We start from the raw sequence: 21485 nt of genomic DNA on the forward strand, positions 1-21485 counted from the left end.
CAATTGCTTTCCATCCTCCTGTTCTAGGGGATTGAACTGGGTTAAAATGATGTTTTTCCTCAGAGTTTTACTAGAATTTCTCTTTCCAGCAACACTCAGATGAAAGAGTCATCACCTTCATATGACCTTGTATCATCACCTTCATGAGATTTCTCTCCAACAAACTTCCCCCTCACCCCCAACCGTCAAAGTTCAAAGTTTGATTTTACAGCTCAGCATTTATTGAGTTACGGAGCCCTGCTCCAGAAAAACACCTTCTTTGACCTACTTGTGCTCACATGCTCGGATCACTCTGAAGGGGAAACACATCCTGTGCAGGCACTCAGAAATTACCTGTGCACACAGCACAGAACTCCATACACTCATCCACAGTCACCCATTTAAGAGCCAACATTTCTGCTTTTTCCTGTTGCCTCCTGGGCAGTTGTGTCTGGGTCATAAAGTCAGGTATTGAGCTCCTAAATACCTGCTGATGTTTTGGGGTAAATGGATGCCAACTGCTTTCCACGAAGGAAGGGACCTTAAAATCATCTTCCAATCCCCTTCCATGGGCAGGGACACCTTCCATTATCCCAGGTTGATCCAAGCCCTGTCCAACCTGGCCTTGGACACTTCCAGGGATGCAGGGCAGCCACAGCTTCTCTGGAAACCTGTGCCAGGCCTTACCACACTCTCAGGGAAGAATTTTTTTTCTAATACCCAATCTAAACCTGCTCTCTTTCAGTTTGAAGCCATCCCCCCTTGTCTTGCCATTCCAGTTTCAGTATTTCCTCCATGGACAAAACCATTTTCCTGTGCTCCAAACTGCAATTTCTGAATCACTCCAGTTCATCATTAGTGACTGGTGGAAATGCAGATTTATCCCAGCCCAATATTTCAGCATTCCATCTGGGAAAAAACCCTCCAAAGTATTTCTGTGTACTTGCTTTGGGCACTAATGACTTGCAACATGGTTGTGTGTCTTTACTTCAGAATTGGGAAAAATATTTGCATTGGTTTAGTTCTGCTGTTACAGAAAAAAATAAAACAAAACCAAAAACCAACAAAAAAAACCTGTTTTGGATTAAACTTTCCAATGAGAAAAAAATATTCTGGAGAAGCTGAAAAAAATATTATCACTTCAACTGTTTATTCTTCTCCTTTTAATGTACTGTATTTAATTGAATTTCTTTAAATATCCATGAAAACTAAATGAAACATTTAGCTGGCTTTCAGATGAAGGTTTTTATCCAGCCTGAGTTCTCCCTTTACTGGGTTCCAGAAGCACATTTCTTCAAAAGGCTCCATTTAACTGCACAGGGACACTTGAAACAGCTTCCAAATCAAAGACAACCATCCCTTAGTAGATAAAAGCAGGGGCCAAAAGCTTTCCTGGCATCCAGTGAAGCTCCTCCTGGGATCAGCTTGTCCCAGGATTCTGTTCCATCAGAACAGTCCTTCAGTCTGTGCCCTGGCTGCAAACCTTGCCAGTGGAGAGTTTCCTCTTCCACTTTTCCCTCTTTCAGGAGGAGGGATGCCAATCTCAAGCAGGATTTGAGATTCATCTTCCCAGCCCTTTTCCCGGCAAAGTGATCCCTTCTTTTTGGATCCCGGCACTCTCACCTGGGTCCCTACACAGCTTTTACTGACAGACACGGGGCTGGGAACTTGGGAGAGGCATTTGGAGGGGAGAGATCCAAATGGATGCTTTAACTTGGGGCTCTGACAGCTCTGCTGCAGGTTGGGGTGGGATGGGGTGGGATGGGATGGGATGGGATGGGATGGGATGGGATGGGATGGGATGGGATGGGATGGGATGGGATGGGATGGGATGGGATGGGATGGGATGGGATGGGATGGGGTGGGGTGGGATGGGGTGGGGTGGGATGGGATGGGGTGGGGTGGGATGGGATGGGATGGGATGGGATAGCACCAAAACCTTTTTCCTTTCCTGATGATTTGAGCAGGAAGAGGGTTAAGGAGCGTGGAGACCCTTCCAGAGGGATTTCTCAGTGTGGTGGGTGCTCCATGAACAAGGAGAGGCTCTCAGCTGCCTGTCCCAACTCCAGAAATACTCCACAGCCTTGGAGCACCCTCTGCTTCACCACCAGGACAGGAGCAATTTTGGCATAGGGAAGGGAGGGCAGTTCAAAGGAGATGGTCACAGTGACTTCTCTTGAAGTAATCCAAGGCCTGGAAGAACTTCAACCTTTCAGTTCCCAAGGAAAAATTGGGAAAATTCCACTTCAGAGACGTGGACAACTGTGATTAAACCCGCTGAAACACCTCAGTTAGGCTTTCCCAGCCTGGAGGCTGCGAGGGAACCTGCAGAGCTGCTGGAACCTTTGGCTGACTGCAGTGTGCTTTTGGAAGCACCTATTTCTCTCCGTGCTGAGGAGCAGCTGGAGGAATCCTTGCTCCAGAAGCAGAAGGGCTGGGAAATGGCCTGGACAAGGCAGCTGTGAGGCTGGGGGATGTGGATTTGCTGGCCAGGGAGGGATGAGAGCGTTGCCATACCTGAGGTCTGGTTGTCCCAGGGCAGCTCTGCCAGGCACTGGCTGCGCTCCTCCTCGATCTCCTGCATGATGCTGCACTCCGGGCGCGTGCTGGACGCCTGCAGGGAGGGCACAGAAGGAGACAGTGAGCAAAGCCCATCCTCAGGGGGGCATTCCTGGGGATTCATGGCCTCGTGGAGCAAGCTGGAGCTCTCCAGGACCAGTGCACAGATGTGCACCCAGTCTTATTTTATGTTCACCCAAGAGGAGGGAGAGAAACCCAGAGCCTGCTGAAAAATCAGAATTTCCCTCCATTTCATTAGGGAAAAAAACCCCACAACTTATTTTTTTTGGTGATGATCAGGAACAATTCTGCTGCTTTATGCTCTGGAAACCCTGCCTGGCTAACCAACAGCACCAGCTATGTAGGGCAGGGAGACAGCAGCTTTAATATTCATGCCAGGAGCTGTGGGATCTGTGCTCCGTGGTTTATTCCCTGTCTCCCGGCTCTCACGCTAATTCAAAGCACAACAAACCCCAAATCAAATAAGGACGGAATCTCTGATGCAGATTAGAAGATCAAGGAGCTCAAAAGCAGGAAATTCCCAGTGACAAGAGTTTATCCCCTCAGGTGGATTCTCCTCAGTGGGGCCTAATCAGGTTTTGTTTGTAATAAAACAGTGGCCATAAATTCTCAGGTAATTAATTGTGGACTCCTCGTAACGTGCAACTCATGAACTGCCTCAATCTTAAAAAGTGGAAATTTTACTCCAAGAAACAGAACTGGGAGCTCACACATATATCTCAGTGTCCCCTTGTCACCAACATGCTCTCAGCTTGGAGGGGACACCTGGGCCATCGCTATGGCCAGAAACTGAGGCTGCTCCAAACCCCATCTCTTTTAAAGGGATTGGAAAGGGCATCCAACGGGGAGAAAACTTTTCAGAAATGCAGCTGGAAAGAGGTGGAGAGAAGGGAATGATGTCGAGAGAGCCAAGCCTTGGCTTGAGTTTATACTGTCACTGTTAAATGTTATGTGGGAAAAAGCACCAGTGGGGTGAACTTCAGGAAGAGATCATGAGGACACAGGAGAAACTCTGCCAGTAAGAAGTGATTGATTCACTGTCCCCTCTTGAGGGTTTTGGGATAATCATATATTTTCATCAGAAATAGGCAGAGAAAATAAATTAAAAAAAAAAAAAAATCCTGTCTCATTTCAAAATGAGTTATTGCTCTGTTCATGTATTTGCCAGTCAAGGTTTTAAGACAAAAAGTCCAGCAATCCTTTGAAGGAACGATTGTTTGATGTAAATTTGGGTTACAATTATAAAATAATTTAGCACATTAAATTAATCTCACCATATCTTATTAACCTATCCTGCTCTCCTCCCTGTTTCATGCCATGCCTGGTTCAGATTTTAATTTCCTTTAGGTTAGGAATGGGCCTTGATTAATAGTGTATAAACAAGTAATTATGTGGTTTTCTAGTCAAATTAAAAATAAATATAAATACAAACACTAGAAGAAGGGGAATCATTTGGAGTTGTCTTCATTCTCAAATATTTCTTTTCCCCAAAGGGAAACAGATCTTTGGAAATTTCATCTTGGCTCATCTGAAACACCATAGATTTATTTTGTTTTGATTTACAGTGCTTCTTGCCATTTTATTTTAACCTTAAAAAAGCACAAGGAGAAGCGTGAGAGATTTGCAGAACACTTTCTGGAAAAATAAAGATTGAAGTGTTTTCAAAACATTCTGACTTTTTCAAAGGGAAGTTTTAACTCTCCGGACTTAAACGTTTGCCAAATTAATCTCACATCTATAAATACCTCTGGTTTTCACTTTATAAATTAATTCATACCACTCTAGCTTTGATCAGGGCTGGCAAAGCACTCTCTAGTTGTACAATAGATCTGAAATTTTTTTAAGCAGTAGCTTTTACACCAAGCCCATTAGCCAGTACTTCACTGCCACTTCTTCCCTTCACTAAAATCTCATGCCTGAACTGGATAATTCTATATTCCCCTCAATAGCCCAATATTTACTTTTGAGTAACTGGTTTTATCACCTTTAAAAAACAAATGAGGCTCTGTTTTGAAATGTGGGCTTGTGACAGGCTTAGGTAAACTTGGTTATACATAGAATCTTTAAGATCTCACCATTTTATTTTTTTTTGCCATACAATCAAAAAGAAAATATATCTATGCTAGGAAAAATCTGAAGAAAGAGTGTCCAGCAGCTAAAATAGTAAAATACAGAAGATCTTGGATTTTGTAGTGCTGGTACTGACTTCTTGTGAGCTTTTAGGGAAGTTGGGTGCTCACAACAACCCCAAGCAGAACTTCAGGCTGAGGGCCGGGGAAAGACCTGGGGGTGCTGGTGGCTGAAGGTGAGCCCAGGTGTGCCCAGGTGGGCAGGAAGGGCAATGGCCCTGGACTGGATCAGGAATTGGTGTCCAGCAGGACCAGGGCAGGGATTGTCCCCTCTGCTGGGCACTGTGGAGGCAACACCTCCAATCCTGGGGTCAGCTTTGGCCCCGATGACATTGAGGACATTGAGGACTTTCCAGAGAAGGGAATGGAGCTGGGGAAGGCTCTGGAGCACCAGGAGAGGCTGAGGGAGCTGGACAGGGGCTCAGCCTGGAGCAAACGAGTCTCAGGTGGAATTTCTGGCTCTGCACAAGTCCCTGCCAGGAGGGGACAGCTGGGTGTGGCTCTTCTCCCAAGTGACAGGACAAGAGGGAATGGCCTCAAGGTGCACCAGGGGATGTTTACTTTGGATATTAAGGAAAATTTCTTCACTGAAAGGGTTAACCTGGCACAGGCTGCCCAGGGCAGGGGTTGAGTCACCCAAGAGATTCTTAAAAGCCACACAGATGTGGCACTTGAGGATACGGGTTAATGGTGGCCTTGGCAGTGCTGGGCTAATGACTCCTCTTGATGATCTTGGAGATCTTTCCCAACCTTAATGATTTTATGATTCTATAAACAAAGAGTGGGATGTAATTCAGCTTCTCTGTCAGTGGGACACACCATCCTCAATTTTAACTGAGTCAGAGCTCTATGTTTAGTCTGACCTGATTTTTTTCCATTCCTCCAAGACCACAGAGAGCAAGCAAACAGCAGCTCTGAAGGCTTTCATCCCACTCCACTGCCCATGGTTGGATGGATTCAAACTTAAGTAGCCAGCACTTAGCTGGAAAAGGTCAGTGATGTGTGAATGTCCACACACCCTTAACTCAATCAAGGTTAATAAGTGGATTCACACTGCAGGACTTCGAGTTTATGGCTCATTTTGCACATTAACTAAAGAAGTAAATAAATACCTTTATCAGAGCAACCCTCCTTCAACCTCCTCAGTGATAACAGCAATAACCCTCACATGTCACAGCTGTCACTGATATAGGCTGACAAAGGCAGATGGAATTTAAAGAATCCAAAAATATCACAGTTTTGGGCACCATTAGGAAACAGAAAATGTGGGATTTTCTGTTGGTGGATCATCAGGGTGCCTGGTGAGCAAGGGAACAAGTTCAGCTGCCTTAATTCTCCCCTAGGTGATGAAATGCCCATGGCTGGAAAGAGCCCTCAAGAAGGGTGAGTCCTGCCTGTCAAAGGGGATATTCCCTGAAGGAAGGGCTAAATAATTATCTTTCTGTGGTTTATTCCTCCTGGAAAAGTTAAATTAGAGTTTGTACAAACCCACGTTACTAATTCTCCATTTGTAGGCTGTTTTTTACTATGTTGTGTTGTTTTGTTTGGGTTTTTTCCTATGGAAAAGGCAGAGATTTTGGGCTTTGGCCTCTCTCACTGCAGTGGGCAACTGGCCATGCAGACAAAGGGCTGGGGAGCACATGAATTCCCATTTCTTATCCAAAAAGTAAATATAAAACCGAAAGAGTGACAAGTTCTGGCTAGCTCATGCTAACATCAGAGGGTGAACTGTAATCCAGTTCCTTGGGAATATCCATTATGGGTGAAGCTAAAACGTGGGAACCACCCCTCACTAATCCCTCCTGGCACACCCAAAACTCCGTGTAAAGGTGTGCTGGGTTTGTCAGGGCTTTTCCTACTCAGACTCTGATCCCTGAGCAGAAAGATGAAGGGAATGTTTTTTCTGGATGTGGTTTCTTGCAGCCCTGAGTTCTGCAGCAGCTCTCACATAACAAGGAGTTGTAACCAAAGTCTTTATTAATGAGAGTTTTCCTTCCCTATGGATCCCGGGAATTGTTAGAGGATTACTGTGCAGTCTGCTGCTGCAAATAAAGCCTTTGCATAGGCTCCTTAATTAAATACAATTCCAAGGGTTGCCACAGACTGAAGGAGCTGCAGAAATGTTTAGTCTCATCTGCAGGGCCAGAATATCCAGGGGACACGTGGCAGCTCCTCAGAGACAGGTGGGATTCACAGAGGAAGGGCTGGGAGCCTCGATGTGTCCCTTTCTGCTGATCCCAGGCTGTTCCTGGGCTCACCTGGACCTCATGGATGGAGACTCCAGAGATGAGAACCAGGGTGACCACAGTGGTTACAAGATTTGAGTCAAACAAAGTGTAAAAGTCTCTGGGGCAACAAATGTAAAAGTGCTCAGTTCTTTTCCCCAGGATTGGGATTGACGAGCAGAGGGACGGCTTTGGCCTTCGGACTGAGGATGTTTATTTTTCTTATCTGTGTTACATTCTCACAGACAGTGAGCACTTGTACACACTGACCTAGCAAGCTACAAATGGAGACCCAGGACTCTGTCCACAAGGCCTTTTATGCATAAATTATCCAGTTATCAAATGCCAACTCATTTATTTTTACTTTTAACCCAATAACCAAACACCCATGTTCCGTACTACGAGCTTTTCTATCCAATCACCCAATACCACCCAAAACCACGAAGAAGGCAGAAAGGCAAAGACAAGCAATGCCCCAGAACATCCATCTTGTCCCTCATTCACTGCTATATCTCAAACTCCAAATTTTTCTCCCAGTGACTTAACATAATTCTATCTAACTCACCCATTTGCATTCCCAGCTTCTCCACTCAGTTTTAAAAGCCTTCTTCATGGTCTTAAATTAAACCCAGTGTTCTCTTGAGTGTCTGAGCCTGTCAGCACAGATAAAGGGACATTTTCTGTGCCTGGGGCTCCAACACGAAGGAGTAGAACTGAAAGGTCTTCAGATGATGAGATCCCACCCCTGACCCATTTCTGTTCTGGACACACGGGTGTCCAGTTCTCTGAGTGGCAGCTTCTCACCATGCCCACCTTCCCAGAGCTTCTGTGAAAACAGGAATGCAACAAGACAAGACCAAGTTGCCTTCCTAGAGTTTCTGTAACTTGATTTCAATCACTGCTCCAGGTGGAGATGAAGTTTCTTAACCCTTTCTCATGTGAACCTCTAAGGAAATGAAAGATTTTAGCAGGCAGATCTTATTTCAAGCATCAGAAATATAACCTGCCTCTGGCTTTCATGAATACTCATTATCTCTAGGAACACAGGACTGAAGGAACTTCTCTCAAAACAACAGTGGCTTTGATTTCTTCCATAACTTTATTCAGCTCTGTCTTAAAACTCGATTTTCAGATTCTTTTTTGGTTTTATTTCCTTTTAAACATCCTCAGGAAAATACAGCTTTATTCCTAAAAACCCTCTGACTGAGCCAAAAAAAATCAGTGTAAAAGTGAAAGAATGAGGAAAAGGAAGACACCAAGGATTTTTTTTCTATGGTGATAGGTGACACAATTTCCAACAACAAGGCTGTCAAAAGCTGCAAAAGCTCTGGTGGTCTGGGGGAAATAAATTTTAGAAGAGGGAATATTTCTGAAGTATTAGAGTTATTTGCTCTTCTGAAGGACCTTTGTGTAAGAATCCAAAACCATGTTACAAATGTTGTAACAACTTAGGGAAGTAAATTGTAAATATCAGTAATATAGGCAGAATGGGAGATAAATCCAAGTTTAAAACACCCCAAACCTCCTGTGTGCTCTTTGTAGGATCATTCCAGGAGGATCTGCAAACCCAGTGGTTTTCAAACAGAGAAAAGTTATTTTCTCCTGTGACCTCTCTTGTGTTGTGGATAAATTTCTCTGTGACCAACCACCAGTGAGGGACCATGGGTAGCAGCACATGTCCCTGGGAGACTTTTCCAAATAAAAGAGGTCCAGGCAAATGCCCAACTCTCCTGACTCCCACTTTTAGCTGTTCAAACCACTCTGCTTTATCTCCCTGCCAAACATAATCCTGCCAATGACAGATCCATCATTTGAGGAGGAAAGCAGATGTCTTTTCCCAGCTCATCCAAGCAGGCCCTGTCAAACAAAGGCAACTTGGCCAAATCAATCCAGCAGCTTGGAGGCTCAGAGCCTTCTTTCAGTCTGATTGTCCCATTTCTGTGGGAGGGGTTGGAAGATCAAGGAAAAAGGAATGTTTTGCAAAGGGCTTGGAGAGCCAGAGGGAAAGGGCAGCTGAGCAGCTGTGCTCCTTAACTCCTTAGGGACAAGCTTGCAAATGCCTCTGCTGATAAAAAAGAGCTGAATTGGGGTTTCTAAAGAAGAAGGGACACCCTGGAATTTCAGAAGTGGCACACAACTAAAAGAGAGGCAGCACCTGAGTGAATTCAAATGAGTAGGAGACAGCTCTGATGGCTGGGTAAGCACCTTCTGCTCCTTGCCTCAAACTATCATCTGGAGCAGCCGAGGATGAGTTTCCTCTCCAGGAAGCTCAGGCTGAGGATCTAATCAAGGCTGTTGCAGGAACAGAGGGATGCTGCAACACAGAGACCAGCAGTGCTTAGATCTGCAATTACAGGGTAATGTCCCTCATATGGCTGACGATAAATAAGGGAGGAACAACAATAATTATCCCAAAACAGGCAGGGACAGGGACAGTAAAGAAGCGAAAGAAGCAGACTCCACTACCTGGAGTGCTAATTTTCTTGTAGTATTCCCTGAACTACTGATCATTGACTACTTTTAATTTCATTTTCACTTTGGGTCTAAGAAGACTGGTTGAGGGAAGTCTGTTATTTTTTAATAAAAATATTCCAAATTTTACCCATTAAACTATTTAAACCTTCTGTACGAAATTCAACCCCAAAGCATCTACTCAGTCAGTGACAGGAACAGCAGGAATACAAAGGAAATGCAGATCCAGACCTGCCTGACCCCCAGGGCTCAGGATCAGGATTTGGGGATCCATGGGCAAAAAATATTTGTCTGTAATGCAAACATCTGCATCTGTCTTCACACTGATTGTCCTTCCTCACCTGAAGAGAGAAGCAGGAACTTTCAGGACATGAGTCACTCCAAGCTGGAGGAACTGTCTAAAACAGGCAAAATAAACTTGTCCTGTACTGCTCCATCCAGGGATCCTGGGGCAGCTGCCTGAGGGGTGGGTGCCTACTCTGCCAATATCTAAAGCCAAATGAGGCAAAACCTGCAGACCTGGGCCCATCTAAACAGAATCTTCCCCCTCCAGACAGTCCTGTCCTCCCCTGGTGTTCTCCCAGAGCAGGTCGAGATGGTACCTGGCAGGATCCCTAGAAAGAAGTTGAGTGAATACTCGTGAGTGCTCTAATCTGTTCACAGGCTGGGTTTTTTTCCAAGATATATCAACTTGGACATGTTCAGGAGAGCCCCTTGGCTCCTGCAGAATGTGCAGCTCATTGTCAATACTGTCCTGAATCGCTGCTCATGCAGCCCTGAGTTATCTCCTGAGCAGCCACCTCTTCACTGTTGTGCACAGGGAAAACGGTCCCTGATTCACAGGCAGGCTCAGAAGGGACTGAAAACCCCCAGATCCCAATTCCTGACATTCTCCATCCATCCAGCTCTGATTCTTTCCCTGGGCAACCACAGAGTGCCCCCAGCCAGTCCTGCCTGCTGTCCCCTGCACCTCCAGCTCACTCCAGCTGTGCCCCCTGGGTGTTATTTTCCTCCTAAAACCAGCCCAGGTGTCACCCCCAGCAGGTCCACAACGATAAGCTCTGGAGTGAACTCAGACCTGGTCAGCTTCCCCAGAGAGCTGGAAGGTTTTTTGGGTGGGGATATTGCAGGGGGATCCCAAATCCAGAGGAGCTGAGTCTGGCAGGTTGTCCAGAAGAATCCATAAGCTGACAAGTGAGAGTTCAGGACAGAGCCTGTCACAAAATTAGAGCTGGATCAAAACCACAGTGAAGTCCCTGAGGTTTCTCATCACATCCAGTCATTCCCTAGGACCTCTCCCACTGCCTGGGATTTGTGTACACACATCACACACACAAAACCTTTGGAAAACAGGACCCCACAGGCCTCCTGCGAGGCTGGATATTGGGTATTATTTATAACCAGGGAGCTGGATAAAGCAAAGTAGGAATTCTCCAGTCCTAAAAAAAGCTGCAGTAGTTTGGTTGGAGGAATAACAGATTTGGTCACAAAGGCAGCTCCTGTTAAGTTTTAGGGGAAGTGAAAGCCCTGAGAGTGTCTAGAAATCCAGTGTGAACCCAGTGTGGCCAGACCATGAGGAAAGGAAGGGCTGGAATGACAGACACCAGGCTTGCCCTGAATTCCTGCTGGAAACCCTCAGAGCTGGAATAAGCTCCAACTTCACCTGCAGCTCTGGGGCTCTTTGGAGAGGAGTTAAATCCTGTCAACAGCTTCTCACTGTTTTATTTTTCACTGCACTTAGGTAAGGACAGCGAAGGGAAGTGCTACAGAACAGCTTTAAACTGAAAGAGAATGGGTTTTGATTGGATATTAGGAAGGAAATTATTCACTGGCAGAGTTTGCCCAGGGAATTTGTGGCTGCCCCTGGATCCCTGGAAGTGTTCAAGGCCAGGTTGGATGGTGCTTGGAGCAATCTGGGATAGTGGAAGGTTTAGTGTCAGCATCACATCCTGAAGAGCAACCAGGAGGAGATAAAGACAAGAAACAGAGAAAACAAAACAAAAGGAATGCATAAAATAATCCTTCCTATGGGCTATGTTATCCAGCAGTGCCCTTCTATAACACAGTTTGGGATAAGGTTTTAACCTTCTTGGCTATCAGAACCTTCCACATCTTTCATTCAACCAAGCTAAGAGAAATTCCAGGACGATTTTACTATTCATACATCACTTCCATTCTAAGCAAGTGCCCCTAAACAGGGCCTGTTTGTGCCACTATTCAGAGTTTTCTATGAAAATTCAGGTATGTTCCTGGAAAAATCCATAAATACGTCTCATTTCAAAGAATTCACTCTCAAAGGGCTGCTTCCCTACAAAGGGGAGCACAAAAAATACGAAGGTGTTGGCACAAGATGAGTTTGGTTCATTCAGACACTGGGAAAAAAGGAATGTTCCCTCTTTCAAATGGAGCAGAAGTGGTTCAGTCAAGGCTCTGGATGAGGACATTACTCATGGGTTTTTAAAGCATTTTTATCAGAGCCCTCTAGTGAATGGTTCTTCACAGATGGTCTGAAGCATCCAGGTGTGCCTTCCAGGAAGAAGGACATGCTGGAATGAGCTCTCAGCCTCGGGACAAAGGAAAAAGGCATTGTTCCTAAAAATGAGGGAGTCAAGAGTGGTTTGGAGCCACTCCAAGCTCAAAAGCTTCTCTGACAAAAATCAGGACAGGGCCACCTCTCCTCCTTTGGCTGGGGAGGGAGGGAAACAAAAGGACAAGTCATTCGTAAAATGAGTGAAGCAGAGCAAGGTTGGAACAACCACAGGGAGCAATGCTGCCATGGAGAAAAAGGATTCACAAAAATGGGGAAAACCGCGCAGAAAGTGAAGAGATTCTGACCTGAGCCAGCACAGGATGGGCACATGGACAGAGCTGATTCAGAAGAACAGAACATGCTGGAGAATACTGATTGTCCAGGAATCTCCTGGAGGAAAGCTTCTAATTACATTTGAATTTGCCAGCTTTAAGACATTTTTGATAACCCTCCTGTGCCCAATGGCCAGTGCAGATAGAGGACATCATGCATCTGAGCAGCTGCTGAGGAGGGACATTCCCATCAGGACGTAGCAGCCTGACTATAGATTTTAGGAGGAATTTAACAGTCCTGGAGGAATAAACATTACTGGGCTCAGTAAACAAAGCTATCAGCACCCCCCTGCACAGTGCTGTGTGTAGGGTCAGTGTGAAGACACAGGAATAATTCAAACTGTGGCTCCACTCCTGGTGGCTGAAGAAGGAGATAAAGCCACAGGTTGAACAGGTTGTAATGTGAGCCTAAGAGCTCACAGAGGAAAAGGGAACGAATAGGACATGACACACACTCACCCACCCTGTCTAAACCAGGCATGCACACAGCTCTTCCACCTGAGGAGAGCACTGACATCTCCCCAGGAGCCCGAGGGCCACGGTTAATTCCTCTGACAGCTCCCACCACCTTCCTCATCACGGTGCTCGTGGAGGGATGCTGTGACAGGGCTGCATCCCCACCACCCTGAGCACACAGCTGAGTGCCAGGTGGGACAGGGGATCCCAGTGACGTGCCAGATGATGGAAATATCCGCGTTCCAAACCCAAACAACCCGCCAGCAACTTCCGTGTTTGAAACACAGAATCATGGAATGGTTGGGGTTGGAGGGGACCTTGAATATCTTATTCCAACCCTCTGCCATGGGCAGGACGCCTTCCACTATTCCAGGTTGATCCAAGTCTCATCCAGCCTGACCCTGGACATTTCCAGGGATGGGCCATGGTGGGGCTTGACCAGGAAAGTGTTTTCCAACAGCTTTAAGAAAGCAAGGATCAAATACTTTTGCCTTCTGCAGGGATTCACCACCCCAGCTGGGCTGCTGGGTAAGAGCTTTGCTTCCCATCCATCCCTGAACAAAGTAAGCTTCCAGCACCCTCAAACTGTGCACCAGGTTGGGGTGAGCCAGATGTTCAGGAAGATAATTAATTCTGCTTTATTCCCCCAGGCACTTCCTTTTGTCATTCCTTACCTGCTAACAGCACAGATGGGGAAAAGAGATTAGAGGGAAGATGTTTCTGCTTTGTCTGGTTAAAAGAGAAAATATAAAAGAGCACAAATGACACAGAAACTGAGTGCTTTGATGACAGAACCAAATCTTAGTGGCACAGCATCACCAGACCTCTCTCAGGTGATACCACTGGCTGTAGATCTCAATGTTTTACAAAGGTAGTGACAGACAGAGAAACCAAAACAGAAAGCCCAAAAAAACCCCACATAAAACCAAGCAAAACACACCCTCCCCCAAATTCAAAAAAATCTAAGGAAACCCCAACCCACAAAAATCTCACAAAAACCTCACAACAAAGCTGTCAGGTTGGTCTCTCTGCCTCCAAAAACTCCTTCCTTACAGAAAATAATAGACAAAGCAGTAACAAACTCCCCCTAAATACTTCACACTCTGTTCCCAGCATTTGAATGTCTCTTAAAGACCTTTCCATGTGCCAGTGTACACTGATGTCCACATCTGTCAGAGATATGAAATATTGAAATGCTCTCCTCAAAATACCCTGGTCTGCCAGCAAAGAGCCAACAGAAGAAGGGAGAATTTGCCTGGAAAAAGGGGTGGGAAAGAAAAGAGTTGGGCCCTTTTCCCATGGGAACAAGAGAAAGGCTTCAAATCTCAATTTAGGAATATTGGATATGAGGAGAACAACAGATTAGGCAATTAGGAAGGCAAAAGCTGAGATGGGCATCAGTGATCAGGACACCTGGGAAGAGGATCTTGGAAAGAAAACAATGTTTAGAGCAGCAGGAGGAGCAGGAAACCTCTGAGCATTGCTAGAAGTCTCAGCCTGGCTGTCAGGATCAACTCAGCTGAGCAGAAAATGCCTTTGAGCAAAAGGGCTAAAAAGAGAACAACAGGAAAAGAAACCAAGTGAGATTACTATGCAAAGAGCTGAAATTCAAGAGAAAGCTAAACATAGCACCCAAAAAAGGAGAATTCACATGGAGCCCCACACCAGCTTCTGTTCACTGGCTTCTCCAAAGAACTGGAGGTGAAAATATAATTTTTCTAACGCAAACTGGAATGGTTATACATGAAAATGGTTTAGCTTGAATAATTGAGAACAACAACGGGGCTGGGTGTGAAGGGGAATGGCAACTGATGTGAGGTGGAAGCCACTCAGACTGGAAAGATGGGATGGTGGGAGTGGCACCATCTGGCTGAAAGTCAACAAAAGTAAAGCTTTTTTATATGTAGGAAGAAGAGGGGAAAAAAGATCCAGACAGCTCTCAGCAGGTTAATTTGAGTTAAATACACAAAACTTTTGAACAGCACTTGAAATCAAGAGTGGTGGAAAGTGGCAGCAAATGGAGCTGGGGACAAAATAGAAACTGTGGTTTATTGAAAGTAAATCATGGCAATGTAACTTATAGGGTTGTTTTGTAAGGTGATTATTTGGTCTGGGATTTCTTTTGGAGGGGGGAGAGATGAAAGTCAGTGGGTTTAGACTTTCTGAGCCTCAGTAAAAAGTCTGATTCTGTGCTAAAAGGAATGACTGCCATAGCAATGGACACAAGGATTAATAAAACTGGAAGGGAACTAAAGGAGATGGCCCAGTGAAGCTGTGGATTCCTCAACCCTGGAAGTGTCCAGGGCCAGGCTGGATGGGGTTTGGAGCAACCTGGGATGCTGGAAGGTGTCACTTCCCATGGCAGGGGTGGAACGAGCTTTTTTTTTTAATCACTTGTGTGTGCACACCTGAAAATGGCCAATCCAGACCTGCCTACAACTAAAGATGAGGCAAACACCCTTGAAAAGGGACAGAGAAGGATAATTTAAAGGGTGCTGATGGTGCCTTTAGAGTGATCAGCCCTTCACAGCCACCTCCTCCTTGTTTAGCAGCCCCTGCCTGCCTGGCACCTTTCCATCAGGATCTTTCCTGGCTCTACCCCAGCATCCCTTGGTCACAGCAAATCAGGACAGCAATAACACATGACAGCTCCCCCAGAAACTGCAGCCCTGCAGCATGGATACAATTTCCTGACTGGAAAGAGAAAGGGGAAAAAAAAAAAAAAGGAAAATTAAAAAAGAAAAAAAGATAGCAATTAAATTCAACTTTGGTTCTGAGGAAGAAAGCATAAACTAAGGCAAAAATTTTTTCTGACTCTCTGAAACTCCTTCAAGTGTGTAAAATCAATTAGCTGAGAGACAGGCAGCAGCATGCTGAGCAGAAAGAATATCAGTGAGGAGCACTGGGAACGTCTCCTTCCACAGCAGTCACCTCCAGAAGGGTGAGAGAGGAGGAATCCAAAACTGCTGGAAAGAAATCAGCCCTACCTATTTCTGCTTCTTCTTATGTGCCTTTCAAACACCAGCTGTAACATGGGAGAGCAGAGGAGGAGGCTCTCAGGTGTCCCTGTGAGCTCACCAGGATTTCAGTTCCCAAATGCTGTTTTGAGATGTGGTGATTACAGACTGACACTCAGCCCCTCTGTGGATCACAGAAATCACAGCCCTGCACAAAGTCACTAGAAAGAGCGGTCATTTTTGCTGATATGGCCTGGGAAACTCCTGACACTCTCTCAGTGGTTCTGAGCAATGGTCTGTGGCTCTGACAACACAATTCTGAGACAGCCAGCTGCTCTGGGCAGCTGAATGAAAGAGCCTGAGCCTCAAAAAATACACAGTTCTCCACTGGTGACACTGTCATTGTCCCTGCACAAACACAGCCATGGCCTGTGTAACCAATTCTCCCCACTGGAGAGCTGCTGGAAGTTCATCCAACACAACAACAGTCTCAGAGGTGTGAGTTATCCCTTCTCTTGATTGTTTTAACAACCTGTCCTGCATTAAATCTGGCCAAAGGATTACCCCAATTAACCCCAAGGAAAGGATGCAGCCGAGGCAGCGTGGTGACCACAGCACAGGCAGTACCTGGTGCTGTCTAATCACTGAATTATAGAAAAAAAAGCTGGAAGGGATCTCAGGAGGGCTGGCCCAGCCTTTAGCTTGAAGCTGGGCTCACACCAATATTACTCTTGCTCAGCCACAGATTTTTCTACCCAAAAAAAACCTTCAGGCATGGAGATTGCACAACCTCTCTGGCTGATTTGTTTTGTTTTACAACCCTTGTAGTGCAGAAAACTGCATGATTTTTAGCTGCTCTTCAAGCACCTTCTGACTACAGCCTTGTTGAGAACCTTGAGGTCAAAGAGGAGCCACATCTCCCTCTTTTAACCAGCAAATGTTCATCTACACAGCCAGGTGTCCCTTTTTTCACCTTCACAAATAATAATCACGAGACTTGCATTGGCAGCCTGCTTGCAGGGTAAATTGTAAGACAAATCAAAGTCATAGAGATTTCCAATGATTTGGAATAAGCAGGAGGATTGCACCTCGTTTCCAGGTGGCTGGCACAATGTACAGCCTGCCTCAGCACTGAGAATGGCATTGTAGGAATGATTAGAGGTCTGGGCAACCTTTTTATTTATAAAAAATAATTTAAAAAAAGTAAATTAAAAAAAAGCCCATCTAAACTTAGGGAGAGAGAAAGCAAATGTGCAACCAATCCCAAGGATATCTATTTGATGTGGGGATAAAAAAGGCTTAAATTCCAGGGACTGAACTCTCTAGTGAGACAAATGAGGATTAGAAGCAAAGCATTGTTTGGGGATGGTTTACACTGCCTGGCAGGACTGGCCAGAAGAGCCTTTCAGGAGTGTCTCTTCCAAATCATTTGGCTCTGTTTGTACTGCAGGTCCAGGGAAGAACCTGATGGCTGGAGCTATGCAGGTGCCAAAACTAAATTTCACAGAGTCAAGCAGGTGAGCTCCAGAGGTCCCTTCTGAACTCAGCTGACCTGATCCTGCATGAAAATGATGTTGAGTTTGCCAAGAGTAAAGGGAGAAGGTGTAATTCTTGGGATTTTTCTTTTAACCAGCAGTAAAAAAAACCAACAAAGATTAGGATAGTCCATAAGGGCCTGACTATTTTATCCCTGTTTAAAAGTACAAAACCACAGAAATGGTCTCTATAACCTTTTGTCCCATTCTTTATCAGTGTCCCCAGTGATGAGACTCCACAGTGTCCTTATAGATCCTAACCCATTCCTGGGCTTCTCCCTGCTGACCATCAGAAAGATTTGATCTATGTTTTGAAACTCTACATTACTGTGGCTGCAACTTCAAGTTTAAATTTGTAGTTCTACCTTACCAAATTTGTGGTTCTAACCAGACTGGTTATGGAGATTTTTCTTCTCCTGCTTTTTGCTTGTGGAAGTTTTATCAAATACTTGAAGACAACTTGAAGTTGTGACTTGTCCCTCAGTGTTTCATTTTCTAGAATAAACATCCCCAGTTCTTTTTTTTATTTATTTATTTTTTTTCCATGGCATTTTTCAGAGCTTTTATCATTCTTCTGGCCCTGCCTGGACTCCAGTTTCTGGACTCCAGAACAGATACATGTACTCCAGATAAAAGTCTGTCAGGGATTATTTGCTTCTTTTCCCCTGACCAAAACAAAAGTTTTGTTCCAGTTTATTGTTTATTTTACTTGCAGCCTAACAAGTCAGCAGCCAAAAGTAAGAGGGACTGTCTATGAGCTCAGCCCAACCTCTGTGGAAAATGAATTAAAACAGGAAAAAAACCTCCAAGAATTTCTGATTTTGCAGGTGGAGAAGTGCATAAAGCTGGGGAGGATGAAAAGTTCTGTCAGGAATAGAAACCCAGGGTAATTTTTTCAGGTCCTTTATCTAAGTCTTAGGACATATTCACCTTTCAGCAAATTAAAATATCAGTGCACCAGATGAACTTTGTGTTGCAGAGTCACAGCTGAACAGGGAAGATGAACTGCAAGGAATAACATCAACCCCAAGGAAAAGCAGGAAAACTCCCAGAAAAGGGCAACCTCCTCCAGCTCCTGAAGTGACACCACATATTTTAGTAGTTTTTGGATATGTATTCATGTCGAAACAGAAAGGTAAAAATATAACCTTGCCCTGCAAAATAAACACCAAATTATAAAAAAAGGAATTCTTAAAAAAGCCCCCCAACATTTCCACATTTTAATTCCCCCCCATTCATGCAGCCCAGCAGCTCATACACACATGGGTGAACCTCACTGAGGACTACCCAATTCCACAAATTCCTGGGAATTGCCTTCTTAGTAAGGAATATATTGTCTTCAAACATCAGGAAGTTTGGACACTGAAGGAATGAAGGTAATCAGGGAATCACAGAATCAGTCTGCTATGGCTTGACTTTTCTCTGAGGGTTTGTACAGCTGACAGGACCAACAACAGACCTTGACAATCACAGAATGATTTAGGCTGGAAAAGACCATTAAGACCATTGAGTCCAACCATTATTGAGCCTTTCATTAGTGAATTTACAGACAACACTAAGCTGGGAGTGTGTGCTGTTGATCTGTTGGAAGGGAGGAGGGCTCTGCAGAGAGACCTGGATGGGTTGGATGGATGGGATCCAGTGGGATGAAGTTTAACAAGTCCAAGTGCCGGGTGCTGCATTTTGGCCACAACAACCCCCTGGAACTCTCTAGGCTGGGGATGCTGTGGCTGGACAGTGCCCAGAAAGGGACCTGGGGGTGCTGGTGACAGTGGCTGAACACGAGCCAGCAGAGTGCCCTGGTGGCTGAGAAGGCCAATGGCCCCTGGGCTGGATCAGGAATGGTGTGGCCAGAGGAGCAGGGAGCTCATTCTCCCCCTGTGCTCGGCACTGCTGAGGCCACACCTCGAGTGCTGCGTCCAGTTCTGGTCCCTCAGTTTGGGAAGGACCTTGAGACACTTGAGCACATCCAGAGGTGGCAACGAGGCTGGTGAGGGGCTGGGAACACAAACCCTGTGAGGAACCACTGAGGGAGCTGGGGGTGTTTATCCTGGAGAAAAGGAGACTCAGGGGTGAGCTGATCACTCTCCACAGCTCCCTGAAAGGTGGCTGTGGGCAGGTGGGGTCGGTCTCTTTCTCCAGGCAGCACTGACAGAACGAGAGGTCACAGCCTCAAGCTGTGCCAAGGGAAATACAGGTTGGAGCTTAGGAAAAAGGAAAGAATAATAAAGTACTGGAATGTTCTGCCTGGGGAGGTGGTGGAGTCACCATCCCTGGATGTGTTTAACAAAAGACTGGATGTGGCACTCGGTGCCATGGTCTGGTTGAGGTGTTGGGGCTGGGTTGGAGTCGATGATCTTGGAGGTCTCTCCCAACCCAGTGATTCTCTGATTCTGTGTGATCAACCCAGCACTGTGAAACCCACCACCAAACCATGGCCCCACGGCACCTGGAGAGCAACCAGTGCAAGATCTCCACCTGTAATCCCCAGCCAGCAGCAATGTCCTGTCAGGACTTTAATTCAGGATGCAAATGGAAATAAGATGACACCTGCAAAGCCACATAATGGATGACTCACAATGAATCCAGCCAAATTTACCCATTCAAGAAGGGCAAATCTCATGGCTTCAAAATGGTCTGGGCTGGGCCATGGTTGAAAGGTGAAGAGTTAAGGCTTGGGCTTGATGATCTTTGAGGTCTTTTCCAATCTAAACATTTCTATGATTCTGTGGATGCAGTGGTGAAATTGCACAAGCAGGTTAAAAATTCCTTTAAAACTCCTCCTGCAACAGCTTGAGCTGCCATCAAAGTTTCTAATCACAAAATGCCTTAGAGGAAATAACCACAAAACCCATCCTAAAAGATGAAGGTGCTTCATTAAAGAATAAAAACAAAAGCAATTAAGAAATCCAGCCCCTCTTCCCTCCAGAGTTTGACCTTGAGCAGCATTTTCTCAGCCACATCACACACTTCTGGAAATCCCATATTTCCCACTGAAGGCATCCACCACAAGAACATTTCAAGCATGGACAGCAACAAACATATCCCAAGAATTTTCTAAAGACATTAACTGACAAAACCCAGCCAAGTTCTTCAGCTGCCATCCATGCCCCATGAAGAGGAATATGTTCTATAAACACAGATATCTCCACAAACAGGGAAACCAAATAGGAGATCCCCCTTTGCCTGTGTTCTACTGACTGAAAGCTGAGTCTAATATACAGCACTTTCTTTCTTCTTCTCTGCTTTTATTAATTGTACCAATTAATTTACAATTGTAACTCTGATAATGAAACAGCACTTAAATTGTTCATAATAACATTAAAACCACCTTCCTGTGAAATGAATGTGGTTCCTTTCTCTGTGGACTGTGGGATTTTTCCCTGTGATGATTGGAGTGTTTATTAAAGTTGGGTTTTGAGTAAACAATTGTTGTAGGGAATTGATCACTGCTCTGCTGTGCTCTGCTCTGTCGATCCTCTGCACTTTTCCAGGGAACACCATCCCAACAATGCCATTAGGATGATATTATCCCATTCCCACTGCCAAACTGCCATCCCTGTCTTCCAGAAAGCAACACCAGAATGTTGTAGGAGCCTGTTAAAATATCCCTGCTGTCCCCCAAATGCTGCCTCTGGAATAAAACCCATCTTCCTCTCGTGATCTCCTGACAAAAAACTTCTTCCTCCTGATGACCAGGCACCAGCTTGAGGATGGGGGACCTCCTTCACCACCTCCTCTTGGTTGTCCTGTTTATGAAATCATGGAAGGATTTGGGTTGGAAGGGACCTTAAAGCTCCCCTCATTCCAGCCCCTGCCATGGGCAGGGACATTTTCCACCACACCAGGTTATTTTTTGCACACAGGTCATGGTTGTCCTGGAAGGAAGGGCCAGGACACCAAAGACACCAGAGTGATCCAATCCAGGCACAGTTTCCCAATGGAAATTATTAACTTGGAGTAAAAGCTTCATCCCAGCTCAACCATGAATTAAAAAGGGGGGAATCGGAAGTGAAAATAAATAAGTGAACCAACTTAACCAGTGTTGACTAAACTAAGGCAAATAGAACTGAAGAAATACAAACAAATTGTATGAAATTGAGAAGCTTTATATGAGAACCTGAAGACATCAGGAAAACTCTGCAGCTAATAAAGATAAAAGATTAATGAGAAGTTAGTATTTTTAGTTGTGGGGCTTTTTGCTTTATTTTTTTTTTTTTTTTAATTTGATTTGTTTTGAGTTTGGTTTCCTTGGAGTTTTTTGGGTTTGGAATTTATTTTTTTTTTAAC

At 45.1% G+C, this 21485-nt stretch overlaps 1 protein-coding gene across 1 annotated transcript in view; it reads right to left on the reverse strand.

Moving 5' to 3' along the window:
- VIPR1 (vasoactive intestinal peptide receptor 1) overlaps window positions 1-21485 on the reverse strand; it is a 102922-nt gene that overhangs the window by 61908 nt on the left and 19529 nt on the right. Inside the window, 1 exon segment of the mRNA XM_058833211.1 lies at window positions 2497-2593. Coding sequence (XP_058689194.1) covers window positions 2497-2593 — 97 coding nt within the window.

This window comes from Poecile atricapillus, chromosome 2 (genome assembly GCF_030490865.1).
Source record: "Poecile atricapillus isolate bPoeAtr1 chromosome 2, bPoeAtr1.hap1, whole genome shotgun sequence".
Lineage (NCBI taxonomy): Eukaryota > Metazoa > Chordata > Aves > Passeriformes > Paridae > Poecile > Poecile atricapillus.